General features: G+C 43.1%; 2 protein-coding genes across 5 annotated transcripts in view; one reads left to right on the forward strand and one right to left on the reverse strand.

Moving 5' to 3' along the window:
- BOD1L1 (biorientation of chromosomes in cell division 1 like 1) overlaps nucleotides 1-10,966 on the reverse strand; it is a 54,670-nt gene extending 43,704 nt beyond the window's left edge. For 3 of the 4 annotated variants that reach the window (XM_032333862.1, XM_032333861.1, XM_032333860.1), the window contains exons 1-2: nucleotides 10,572-10,966; nucleotides 3,799-3,923 (exon numbers count right to left, since the gene is read on the reverse strand). In XM_032333862.1, coding sequence (XP_032189753.1) covers nucleotides 3,799-3,923; nucleotides 10,572-10,808 — 362 coding nt within the window. In that variant the 5' untranslated portion in view covers nucleotides 10,809-10,966. Of the gene's footprint in view, nucleotides 1-3,798; nucleotides 3,924-10,127; nucleotides 10,224-10,571 lie in introns of those variants that run through there. The other variant, XM_032333863.1, reaches the window with a different exon arrangement.
- Nucleotides 10,807-12,559, forward strand: LOC116582488 (AT-rich interactive domain-containing protein 1B-like). Its single transcript, XM_032329931.1, has 3 exons — nucleotides 10,807-10,857; nucleotides 10,960-11,118; nucleotides 11,260-12,559. Exons 1-3 carry the CDS (start codon nucleotides 10,807-10,809, stop codon nucleotides 11,434-11,436), a joined length of 387 nt encoding a protein of 128 aa, XP_032185822.1. The 3' UTR covers nucleotides 11,437-12,559.
- The last annotated feature ends 252 nt before the right edge of the window (nucleotides 12,560-12,811 follow it).

Consider the following 12,811-nt stretch of genomic DNA (forward strand, 5'->3'; position numbering starts at 1 on the left):
TGGGGTTGAGCCCTGCGTCCGGCTCCCTGCTTGGCGGGAGGCCTGATTCTCCCTCTCCCACTCTCTTGCTTGTGTTCCCTCTCTTGCTGTCTCTCTGTCAAATAAATAAAAAAAATCTTAAAAAAAAGAGAAAGCTAGACATAATAGACTATCTAGAGTCCACACTTAATAGGTGATGCCTATCTTACTCCAACCCTGGCAGGGCATATGAGAATAAATGTTCACTAAAGCTGAATTCTGGGTATAAAATAAACCTATGTACTCCACAACTTTTTTTTTAACAGAAAAATATAAAACTTTTGTAAGTATTAGGATCTTTAGGAAAACTGAAGAACACACAGCGTGTAATTTCATTAAAACTTACAAAAAAAGAAAGAAAAATTCAGAAACACAAAAACAAAACTTAAGACTTCAGGCTTTCTTTTTATTATCTTCCTCTATAAAAACTGGCGATTTATTCATTCAACAATTATGTTATGAATGTTACTATGCTGGTCACTGTCCACTACAAATCAGACCTGGTCCCCAGCTGGCAGGAGAAATAGAAACGAACAATTAAAATACCAGATAGGCACTACAACACACTATCTACTGTAGGGAAAAAGTGGAATAAAGAATTATTAGATATATTTAAGAACATTTGGGAATGTGTCACAAAGAGAAGACATTTGCACTGAGCCTTGATTTCCACAGAAGAGGAAGAAAGAGCTCAGAGAAATATACACTAGAGATACAGGAACAAAGGGAGCAACTAAGTCTGAAATTGTAGAAAATCACAAAACCTTGAGTAAAATAAGAGGACAAGCATTTTCTTTTTTCCTTCTTTTCCTTTTCTTTTTTTTTTTGAGAGAGAGAGAGAGAGAGAGAGAGAGAGCACGCGATAGAGAAGAGGACAAGGATTTTAAGAAATGTACCTAAAACGTGTTTCTTCCTTAAGACAAAACAAAACAAACCACTCAAGGAGCCAAAGTTCCCGGGAGAGTGCTGCAAGAGCAGGGTGCTGGTCCCTCCAGCCTCTAGGCCTCAGGCTCTCTGCAGAATGGGGGAGGTGTTTCTTCTTTTACATTACAATGCTATTTTTGAGTGCAGCTCAGTCAGGAGTAGAGGATGGATTAGCTTTCCATTTCCTGAGGCACCTTGCAGCCTTGTGATACTATAATTCTACTTATGTGGGCCATAGAGAAAAATGAGTCAACACCATATAAAGTAGGTAACCTGCTTTTTAAAGTTCTAAGATTAAAAAAAAATGCAAGTCCTGCAAACACTGTTACATCTTAGAGGTACCTTCAAAATGTAGCAGGTGGAAAAGAAAAGGACAACGAATCTAAAAAATGTTTTAAGGCATAATACAAAGGCGTTACATAAAAAATAAAACCCACCCTCCCTAAAATTACTGCTGCAGCTTCTTTCTCTGCTTATATTCCAGGTCCTCGTCTACTTCAGGCTAGTCTTCCACCAAGGTCAGCTCTGCTCTTAAAGTGGAGGCCAGTCCTGTGACCACACTGCGCTCAAGTAAACCCACTAAGAGCACTGTGGGCTCTTAGTGGGCTCACTCAATCACAGTGTGGTCACATCTGCCTCACCTGAGAAGCCACAACCCTGTATCCATCCAAGGGCAAGGCCAAAAGGCCAGCAGGTGGTATTTTTCCTGATTGAAGCTACTTCATTGTCTTCTTTTAAATTGCTCAGTTAAGATCATTATTTAGAGCTAACTAGCATTTTAGACTTTGTTATTCAAATAAATGCATAAAAAGCATACTACTGAGTCAGAATAGCAACGATTAAGTTCAACTATTTGAAACTGCTGAAATTAGATGGTTTTTGTTCTACAAAAATGGCAACTGTAGATGGTTCAAGCTAATGGTCAACTGAATATTTCTCAACGTCTTTGTATGAAAAACTCTTTGAAATTCTATTTATAGGGACTAGTCTCTCCCTACAACAGTAGTTGGACACAACTCTTTCTTTAAGGAAGCCTGAAAATGTTATAATCAGTAACATATGACTTTACTAATGGAATTTAAATAAAATAATATTTTATTTAAAAATAAATAACATGGCTAGAAGAAAATTAACAAATGTCCCAAGAAGAGTAATGATTAAGCTATCCAAGACACAGCTGTTTCCCTTGTTCTAAAATGTCTCTAGAAGCCAGTCACACTACAACAGTAACTATTAGTAGTCATGAGAACCCCTTACTGATGGGGTATAGCCACCCCTCACCAAACAAGAGTCTGTGAAAATGTCTTAATATTGGTGCCCTAAGAGTTTTAAGTGCCTGATTTTACAGGAGCAAGAAAAGAATAACTGACAGCTTCCATCCTTTCTAGGTTTTGTATGCTAAGGAGTAAATGCAATACAAAGAAATCTGCCTTCTACTTTAGTCTCTCAATATATGAAAAAAAGAAAGCACCTCCCCTTCCAACCCAAGAAAAACTCTGTTTTTAAAGCTATGTAATCATTTGTGAAAAGGGTGAGAGCCCTCAGTAATTAGGAGTACTCTGTAGAAATAGTCAATAGGTTTCTCCCCCTTCCCCCTGTTTTCTTGAAAGCCTGGAAATAAGTACCCCTGCTGCCTCAGGTTTTTAGGAAGGGCTTTGGCTTCTCTCATCAGATCTTACTATGCAGCCCTCCCTGGCATCTTATGATCTCTCCTAGGCTCTTTTATAGGTTCCTTAAACTTCCTATAAAATGTAGACAACAAAACTATTGTTCTATTTCCCCCCTCTCTTCTGTGGTAGAAGCTAGTAAGAGCCCCCAGGCTCCTGGTTTCTCATATTACCTGGACCTAAATAGGTCTTTGAGTCAGAGTAGGAAGTTCTGTGGGGTTTCTTGCAGATAGAACTATCAATGGAGTATGCACACTATTAGGTTAGTGAGGTTCCTATAGGACAAGAGGGTATGAAAAGGTGGCAGGTAGAAAATGGATTTAACGGTTTGGAAGTCACATTTCATTCTAAAAGATGAACTTGAATGTAAATATTTGTCAAGAGAGGAAGAAATGGTACTCTTTAAATAACTCAGTAACCCCTTGAGCAGGCTGCAGGGGTGGTGAAGCAAAGATACAGGGTCGAGGTCTTCTTGTCTTGTCAAATATTTATATTCAAGAACAAGATAGTATTGTAAATCTGCTTTTTTAGGAACACCTTTTTTTTCTTTTTTTTTTTAAAGGTCCCTCTAAACATTCCAGTTCTTTTCATTCTCTTTATCTTATGTTTACCCAAAAGTGGCTCTGACAGGTCCAAACACACTTTCCTTCCTTTACTGGGCATATCATCACTAAAAACAGAGTTAAAAGTCATAGTAAAGTGCAAAAAAAAAGAGGGGGGTGCTGGGAGTACTGTATTAGAAGATACAAGACACAACGTCAAGTCAGAGGCAATTATCTTAATTGCAATAATCTAGAATGTCTTTTTATTTGTCAAAGAGGAATAAAAAAGCCTGATCTTTTAGGGTCAAGAAAATAGTTGTGAATGAATGGTATAGCAATATTCTGGCACTTACCATCTATTAATATTTTACGCTAGGGTTTTTTTTTTTTTTTTTTTTTTTTAAAGTCACATTGTCATCCTCTTCCTTCAGTTAGTTCCCCAGGTCTACAGAGAAATCAGACTGCTATAATTTATGGGGAATGTGCAGTGATAAGACAGCTCGCTCTAAAATTACACAGCATCACATATGCAACAGCCAATCAAACTTGACAAAATAACATCAGACCTCCATGTAACATCCCTGCCTTCCACAGAGTAGATGGACATTGTCAGGCCTGCCCAGGGGCTGGGCCCTTCTGAGACTTACTTGAGCACTTGCTGCCTAATATTGTTTCTTAGCTGGTTCTTATTGAGGTGGGGACTCCATGTATGAGTTGCCAAGTGGTTCGCAACAAAGTTGTCAACTCGCTGCCTCAGGTTCTGATAGGCAGGCTAGAGAGGGAAGAAAAAAAAAAACACAAATGTTAAAAATCTTCAATGTTATACAATATCAGTATTAATAGCCTTAGGAATTTGAGTATTTTTAACAGTGTCAATGTGTTTTAGATTACCGTATCAAACATAGTGGCAACCAAGTTTCTCAGCTTATGCCTATGCTGCTTTAGGATAACCTAGACATTCAAATACTACTTTCTTTGCCTAAGACAAGATGTTTGGAGATGGGAGGAACACAAAGAAGAAAGACATGTCTTATTTGTAGACAAGGGACTAGAAAATAAGACACAAATAAATATTAATGTTAGATGATTTGGAGCAAAGAAAGGGAGAAGAGCAAAGGAAGAAGTCTTTGCTGATAACGTGGCATCTGAGTTGGACCCTCAAGGTTCCCCAATGCAACCGGCAACTGGAAAGGTGGGCCCTGAACAAACAGCCAACAACAGAAGCAAAGAGCAACTGAATGAGAAAATGTGGGGTCAGGAGCATTTGTGGGCATCCAATTTGTCTGGATAAGAGAATATAAAAGGGCAGAGATAGGAGGTTGGAAACAGGTTGGGGCTGGGGGCTGGAGCACTTTGGGTACCTGTATAAGAAGTCTGGGATTGGGGCACCTCGGTGGCTCAGTGGGTTAAAGCCTCTGCCTTCGGCTTGGGTCATAATCCCAAGGTCCTGGGATCGAGCCCTGAATCAGGCTCTCTGCTCGGTGGGGAGCCTGCTTCCTCCTCTCTCTGCCTGCTTCTCTGCCTACTTGTGATCTCTGTCAAATGAATGAATAAAATCTAAAAAAAAAAAAAAACCCAAAAAAACAAAAAACCAAAAAACGAAGCCTGAAATTATGGAGTTGAGGAGAGGAACTGAGTGCACATGAGCAGAGTGATATGTGACAGCTGAGTTTTCTGATGATTAATCTTCCAAGAGTGAGAGAGTAAAGAGACCTAAAATATATATAGGAAAGGATGCAGTACTCGAGTGATGAAGGTCTGTACTGGGGTGGCAGAAATAGGCTGAAAGGCATGGAACCAAGAGAAGTTACAAAGGGGCAAAACTAGAACTGGGCATTAATTTGATGTAAGGTAGTGGTTCTCAACTGGGAGCAACTTCGCCCTCTACTTTCACCTCAGGGGACATTGGATGATGTCTAGAGACATTTTTGGTTGTCACAGCTCAGGAAGCTGCTACTGGCATTCTGTGGGTAAAGGGTAGGGATACTGCTGAATATCTTGGAGTGCAGAAGGGAACCCAGAACAACAAAGAATTATCTAGCCCAAAATGTCAACAGTGCTGAGGCTGAGAACCCCTAAGATAAGGGAATCAGAAGAGAGGACACAGATTATGTCACTTCTTTGTTTTTTTCTTTTAAAGATTTTATTTATTTATTTGACAGAGAGAGAGAGAGAGAGAGGGAGAGAGAAAGTGAACACAAGCAGGGGAAACAGGAGAGGGAGAAGTGGGCTTCCTGCTGAGCAGGGAGCAAAATCCCAGGACCCTGGGATCATGACCTAAGCCAAAGACAGATGCTTAACAGACTGAGCCAGGCAGGTGCCCCATATTTGTGTCACTTCTTAAAAGGACACTGCCTAGAAGGAATGTTTGCTCACCCCAGCAAGGCTGCACACTCCATTCCTAGAGGCTGCCCCCCCCCAACTCATGTTCTATCTTTCATGTGGCTTTTTATGTAGATGAGTTTGAGCATCTCTGAATGACTTTCAGCAACACTACAGCTTCATCTTCTGCCATTTGCTGCTCTCTTTATCCTTCAAAGCTTATACTCCTGCGATAAATTCTCATGCCTTTCAATCTTCTATACTTACCATTCCCTGTTTCCATTTGGCAAACTTCTCACCTTCAGAGCTCAAGGGTAAGCTCTGCGATGTCATTCCGACACCCATACTAGGCTCCCCTAGCCTTCCCCCAAGTTCCTTCTATATATACCATCTTTCCAACAACTCTTGTTACTGTAGGTGGTTGGGGCCGGCATTTCTCTCTCCACTGAATGGAAGCCTCCTCCTCCCACTCCCTTAATCTTTGCTTTCACATAGTTTACAACATTGCTTGGCAGATAAGCAATTAAAATGCAGTTGTTAGAGGAGATGGCTAGATAACTATCTCCAGCACAGATGGTAAGGTTTCATCCCTTTGTTATGTCAGCTTATCCCTCCCCAAGTTCCAGACTTTTGCTGATACCTATTTTCTATCCTACAAGAAACACTCATGATCATCTCTCACACCCCCCTCCATTTAACCAACATCAATGTGAACTAAAACTAATTCTTTTCACCCAGTGATTCTAAAACATAATCCTTCCCACTGGGCTCAAACATCACAGCATATTAGCCCTCTAGTGGCTCCATGGCAAGTTCCAATGTGAAGGAGGATAATAGGTAATTCTTCCTGTTGCCACACTCTCCTTTCAATAAAAAGCCTAGTGATTCCAGCAGTATCTTGGATTCCAACCTTCCTCTGAGATGCTCTCTCTTTTCTTTCTTTGCCAGTGCTCTCTGGTAAAAAGACCTGGAGTCATCCCTGATTCTCCCCAGCTTCACACCTCTGGCAAATTGTCATCATTAGCATTAAAATACAGTCTGAATCTGGGCAGACCCACCCCCTTCTCCCACTCTGGTCCAAGGCACTCATCTCTTGTCTAGATTTGTCACTGATCTCCTGGCTTCTTTCTACTCCTAAACAACTGAAGTCTATTTTTCATACAGCAGTTAGGTAAATCTTCTAAAATCAGGGTAATCATATAATTCATTATCCAAACCATATCAGGACTACTAATAATTTCCTAAAACCAATCCATCTACTAACAGAGAAGTTGGATCATGCCCTTAGGCTCAAAACTTGCCAGTGGCTTCTCTGCTCTAGTAAAAGCCCAACTCTTATGATAGCTTCCAGGGCCTGTCAGATCTGTGAAGGGAGGACAGGAGGGCCACTTCTCTCTCATCTTCTATCACTTTCCCCCTCACCTGTGGTCTCTACTTAGAATGCTCAGCCCCATATAGCTAGATGGCTTCTTCAGTTCATTCAGTGATGGCTCAAGTATCATCTTACTGAAATCTTCCCCAGACAACTTACTGAAAACAAATCAGCATCCCTTTCCACCTTCACCCTGCTTTATTTCTTCCACAGAACCTATTACACATTATTCCCTGTGTTTCTCTTTGCTGGGATGCAAGCTCCATAACAGCAGGGATGCTGTATCCTGGCACCTAACATAGTGCCTGGTATGTAACAAATATTTGTTGGGTGAATAAATTTATATGCTCTTTGATATTCCTTTCAAATCTAAAAGGAAAAAGACAGGCAATAATCACAGTGAGCAGGAGACACTTGTAACTGAGAAAGTATCCAAAACTGACCTTTATTACCTGGGGAGAAAGGTGCTACATTTATTTGGTTGGTGAGCTCCCTGCCTGGGATAGAATGATGGGCCTCTCTTGATCTTCCCTCTTCATACTCTCCAGTGTGACCTCAGAGCAAAAGGTCAGAATAACTTTGTAACCTCTCGGTTTGCTCCAGCGATCTGACAGTTTGTAATCTACAGCACAGGAGCCTTAGCATTAGTTAGGATGTCCAAGGTTCCAATTCTTTGGGTAGGAGATTTGGTCTGCTATGGTCAGATCCCTCTCTTGGTTGGCTAAGGACCCCAGGACAGTTTGAAAGGTTTTACAGTCTTCTGGAATGGAGACAGACTTTGGTACTTCTCACCTTGTTTTAAACACACTGGGCTGGATGACAGTTCAGCTCTTGGAAAGCACCTGATAGGTATCAAATGTCTTGATTCTTAAATATGCATGTGACTGACACTTCAGTTATTGCTACAACCCTACAAAGTATATACTGTAGGTTAGAGTTTGACACAAAGCAGGTCAGTCTTCTGGGTTCAGTGACCAAAAGCACCATACCACAAGAGGTCTCAATTGTAAGGTGTTCTTACAGCTGAGACTCAACAGTTCTATTCGTGATGTGCCTCTGCATGAGGCATCTCAGGCCTACTCTGGTCCACTCAGCACACTGGGAAGATGTTAAACTCATACCAAAGAAAACCTTGGCTTCTGTATTTTTTTTTTTTTAAGATTTTATTTATTTATTTGACAGAGAGGCAGGCAGAGAGAGAGGAGGAAGCAGGCTCCCTGCTGAGCAGAGAGCCCAATGTGGGGCTCGATCCCAGGACCCTGAGATCATGACTTGAGCTGAAGGTAGAGGCTTAACCCACTGAGCCACCCAGGCGCCCCTTCTGTATGTTTATTGAGACTTTCAAACTTAAGACCTTTTTTTTTTTTAAATAAGAAAAGGGAGTATAATAAAATAAGAAGCAATACCTTAAATTAAAATTGACATAATTATTTGTAAAGCTAAGAAGAGGAAGAGGGAGACAGTCACAGGGAGAGGAGCAAGATAACCAGAAAGAGCAGTTCACAGAGGTAGAAAGACAAAGAGAAAAAGAGGGAGGCAGCCATCAAGAATAAAGAAAGAGAAAGGACGTGAGGGCTGCGGAATTTCCACCATACCCAGGCAAACTCTTCTGCCAGGGAAGGGGTATCATTTCGGTTCTACTCTTCCCTAGTATCAAACATTAAAACAAGAGACCTTATTCTGTGGCCGCTGAACTCCTTGAAACTATGTATTAGTTTAAGCCACATGTAATTGTCTGGAGTTGACCATTTCTGAATTACAAAAACTGTATTTTAATATGTACGTGCATTTTTCTTGGGAGAAGGTCCTAGCTTCATTAGATTGTCAAGACAAAAGTACTTCCTTCCTTCCCCCCAATAAAGGTTTTCAAATTCTACTTTGAGAGGATCTGGCAGGGACATTATTGACATGCAACAATAACATTTAGTGGGAAAGAAGAAGTTGAGCCTTAGGGTGCCTGGGTGGCTCAGTGGGTTAAGCCTTTGCCTTCAGCTCAGGTCATGATCTCAGGGTCCTGGGATCAAGGCCCACACTGGGATCTCTGCTCAGCAGGGAGCCTGCTTCTCCCTCTCTGCCTACTTCTGATCTCTCTCCCTCTGTTCAAATAAATAAATAAAATCTTAAAAAAAAAAAAAAAAGTTGAGTCTTAGATAATGTAGCGCCCCTTTCAGCATATTTAAATTTCCAATGTGGGTACACAAGGATAACATACGGATCTTTAAGTTTCGGAACAGCAAACTGAGATCTCTACTTGATGGATACAAATAACCAGCTTTATTTAGGTAACATCTACCTGGACTTGTCTAATCTCCCATTGGGGGGGAAAAAAAGGAGCAAAAGGGATTATTTTCAAAATGATGGCTGTGCATATTCCCTACAACAAAGTAAGAAAACTATATACTTCCTACACAGAAAAACATCCACAAGTATACTTAATTCTCTGTGATGTAAAGACCCCAATTCTGAATTCTACTCCTGGTGTATAAGGTGGACCAGAGCCCTTATAAGAGAAGATACCCCCAGACTGTCCGAAGGGTTTTCCCAGAGGAGACAGCGAAATTGTGTGCTGTTCTCATCAAATCCAGGTGAACTCCAAGTCACAAGGAAGCATCTATGAAAGCTGCAAACACCACTTTCTCAAAGAAACGAGGTTCCTCAAAAAAGCTGAATTTGCTGAGAAAACCCTCACTCCATCAAAACTACAGTCTCATGGACCCAACCAAATATAAGACCAAATCCCCAATTTTCTAATTGTTTCTTTCAAGAGTTTCCAGAATTCCAGACTCCCTTTTCCATCTGTCTCACTGACTGTTCTGTCCTGGTGTTCTCTGCTCATTTTTCGCAGAACCAGCTCAGTGTACCCATTCCTGCTACCACCCCTTTCACTCTGACATTTGGTACAAAATCCTTCCCCTTCTAGCCCCTAACTCTTTCTATACACGGAAGCACTTTGCTGACCATTCCCCCTCTTCCCATTATTCTCCAGAACTCACTCTTCTTTCCTGTCTTTTTTCCCCTTCAGTACCTGCTGTCACCTCTCCTCCAACCCTTCACCGTATCCCCAACCCCTTGCCACTTCAGAGAAGTGACCTGACCTAAACTACCTTAATCAGGTAGTCATTGGTAGAAACAAGAGTCCCCATCTCCCTAAGCCACCTTCCAGCCATCTAGGTCTGCCTCCTTACCTTTGCATCCCCACAGTGTACAGCAAGGCACACTGCAAGTTAAGTTGATTCATTATCACTTAAACATTTTCCCAAAGGACAAAGACAAGACTCTTATCGCCCAGAAGTCTTCAAAAGAGGAGGTAAAAATAACTTGGATACAAAGTGAGGCGCAGGGGGGTGGGGGGGGGGAATCCGAGATGAAAGCCCGATTAGCGTTAGTGTTTCAGACGAGTCTCCTTGAGAACAATGACTTAGTGCTGCTCACCACTATATTCCACGCGCTTAAGCAGTGCCTGCACGTAGTAGGTTATTAACACTAGTCGGTTAAACGAACGAAAGGATCGGCGAATGAATGAACGCACCGAGACTTGCACAGTGCCTGGTGCTTGGCAGCCTCTCAAAGAGGAAGCAGTGGCACAGTGAACCTGGGGAGGGCTCAGGAGGAGCCCCAGCTGAAGAAGTCAAAGCGCAGCCTGCCTATGAACGAATGAGAGTGAGTGGCGGAGAAGACGGCCCTCGGCGTCCTCCCCTTCCCCCGCAGCCCCCGCGCGCCCCGAACCTTGGTGTCCACGTCGGCCAGGCAGTCCCTGCGGAACTGGTCGAAGAGCCCTTGGCTCTTGAGGTGGTTCACGATCATGGCCACGAGCTGCGGGTCTCCGGCACCTGCACCGGCCCCCGCGCCGCCCGCCGCACCCGGGCCAACCCCGGGGCCCGGCGGCGGTGGCGGCGGCTGCGGCTGCGGCGGGGGAGGCGGCGGCGCCGGAGGAGGCGGCTGCGGCTGCGGGTTGGTGGCCATGGAGGCCTGGGCCAGGGAAGGCGCAGGCCCGGGCGGGCGGGCGCTCCTGGTAGGCGGCGGCTGCACCGGTCCCGCCGCCTGAGGGAAGCCAACGGGATGTTGTTACGGAACCAGCGGATCCAGAGCAACCCCGGAAGTGAAAGGGAACCAGGGGAAGAGTGGGGGTAAAGGCGGTGACAATAACAAGGAAGGTGCGGCGACGGGGGCCGCGAGGGGCCAGTTCCGGCTGCCCGCGGGCGCCCTCGCGAGGCCGGGCTGCGGCGGAAGTGGCGGCGACAAAGCCGAGCCAGCCGCGGCGTCTGGGCCAAAGGTCAGTATCGGAGTCGGGGGTGGTCTGGCGCGTGAGCCAAGCGACTCCCCGGGCCGGGGGCCGAGGGGGCGCCGGTGCGGAGCTGGCCGGGTTCCCGGTGGCATTTAGGCCTGACGCTCTTGCTCCTGTTTCACGGAGCAGTCGCGATCCGCTGGCATGATGCGAACCGTAGGTGGAACTGCTTATCTCAACTCTCCTACCCGTCTGCGCTCTCAGCCTGTGACCCGCTCCCGTTCTCTTCCAAGCAGGGAGCGCCAGGGGCCTCCTGTCTCTCTTCCCCTCTCTACGTCCTGCTTTCCCGGGGACATCCCCCTCTAATTCTCCGAGGGTGCCTCTGGTCCATCCCTCCAGCATCTTCCTAACGGTGAAGACAAACCCACAAGCTTATAGTTTTGAGGGTTTGCTATGGATTATTTTAATAGTAGTAACAGGTAACGCTTATAAAGCTCGCACTCTGTGCCCGGCATGGCGCTAAGCGCTTCCTATACGCATTAATTCGTTCAGTCTTTAGAACAACACTGAGCTACGTCTTAGTAAGTACTGTCCTCAGTTTGCAAAATCAGGAAACTGAGACATTAAGTAAAATGCCAAGATTATACAGACAGCAGGCAAATCGGGTGATTCTGGACTGAGGTTTTTTTTCTTTGTTGTTTTTTTGTTTTTAATTACTGTTGTAGGTGGTCAAAATAGAATAAGTATTTTTCCTAATTATTTAGTGGAATGTAAAGTTTATTGGAAAATACTTTCTTGGTGAAGTGGATATTTTACTTTTACAAATTCATATGTGTATGGTTGAGTATGTCTCGTTTCTGGAAAGCTGAGCATCACTTCTGTTTTTTTCTTTCTTTTTTTTTTTTTTAGCTTTTATTCTTATTTCTAATTTTTACATCTGTATGCCCTGAAAAACCGTATTCGTATAAACAGGCACTATATCCGGGAATGGACTTTTATTGTAGCAATGCCGTTCAATTCTTGGTATCAAAAAATTAGATTTGATGACTTATGAATTCACTGTTCAACCTTCCTTCAAAGCAAAAGAATTGAAAACCACCTGACTTGCCAAAGGATTTGTTTATCTAGTCCTTGTTCACTTTTTCAGTTTCTGGGAAATAAACCAAATAGACTTTATTAAAATATCAAATGGCTATAAATGAGACTTTTTTTTTTTTTTTTCCAATGAGATGTACATTGTTTAACCTGATATATTCCAAAGTTTGGGGAAAATCTAGACATTGTTAATTTTCATAAATTGTTTCAGTTAAAGTGCTTTTTTAAATTTTGTTTTGTTATCCTATACTTCAGTTTTGTTATAGTCAAAACTTTTCTGCTAATGATACAGCTCATTCAGGTTGAAACTTTGTCAACCATGGAAAGTGTGTCATATACCCTAATTAACAGAGCCTGTTTTCTTTCTTTCTTTTTATTAAATTTATTTTTTATTTTCAGCATAACAGTATTCGTTATTTTTGCACCACACCCAGTGCTCCATGCAATCCGTGCCCTCTATTATACCCACCACCTGGTACCCCGACCTCCCACCCCCCGCCCCTTCAAAACCCTCAGATTGTTTTTCAGAGTCCATAGTCTCTCATGGTTCACCTCCCCTTCCAATTTCCCCCAACTCCCTTCTCCTCCCTCCCTTCTCTCTAACTCCCCATGTCCTCCATGCTATTTGTTATGCTCCACAAATAAG

The sequence above is a fragment of the Mustela erminea genome, chromosome 2 (genome assembly GCF_009829155.1).
Source record: "Mustela erminea isolate mMusErm1 chromosome 2, mMusErm1.Pri, whole genome shotgun sequence".
NCBI lineage: Eukaryota > Metazoa > Chordata > Mammalia > Carnivora > Mustelidae > Mustela > Mustela erminea.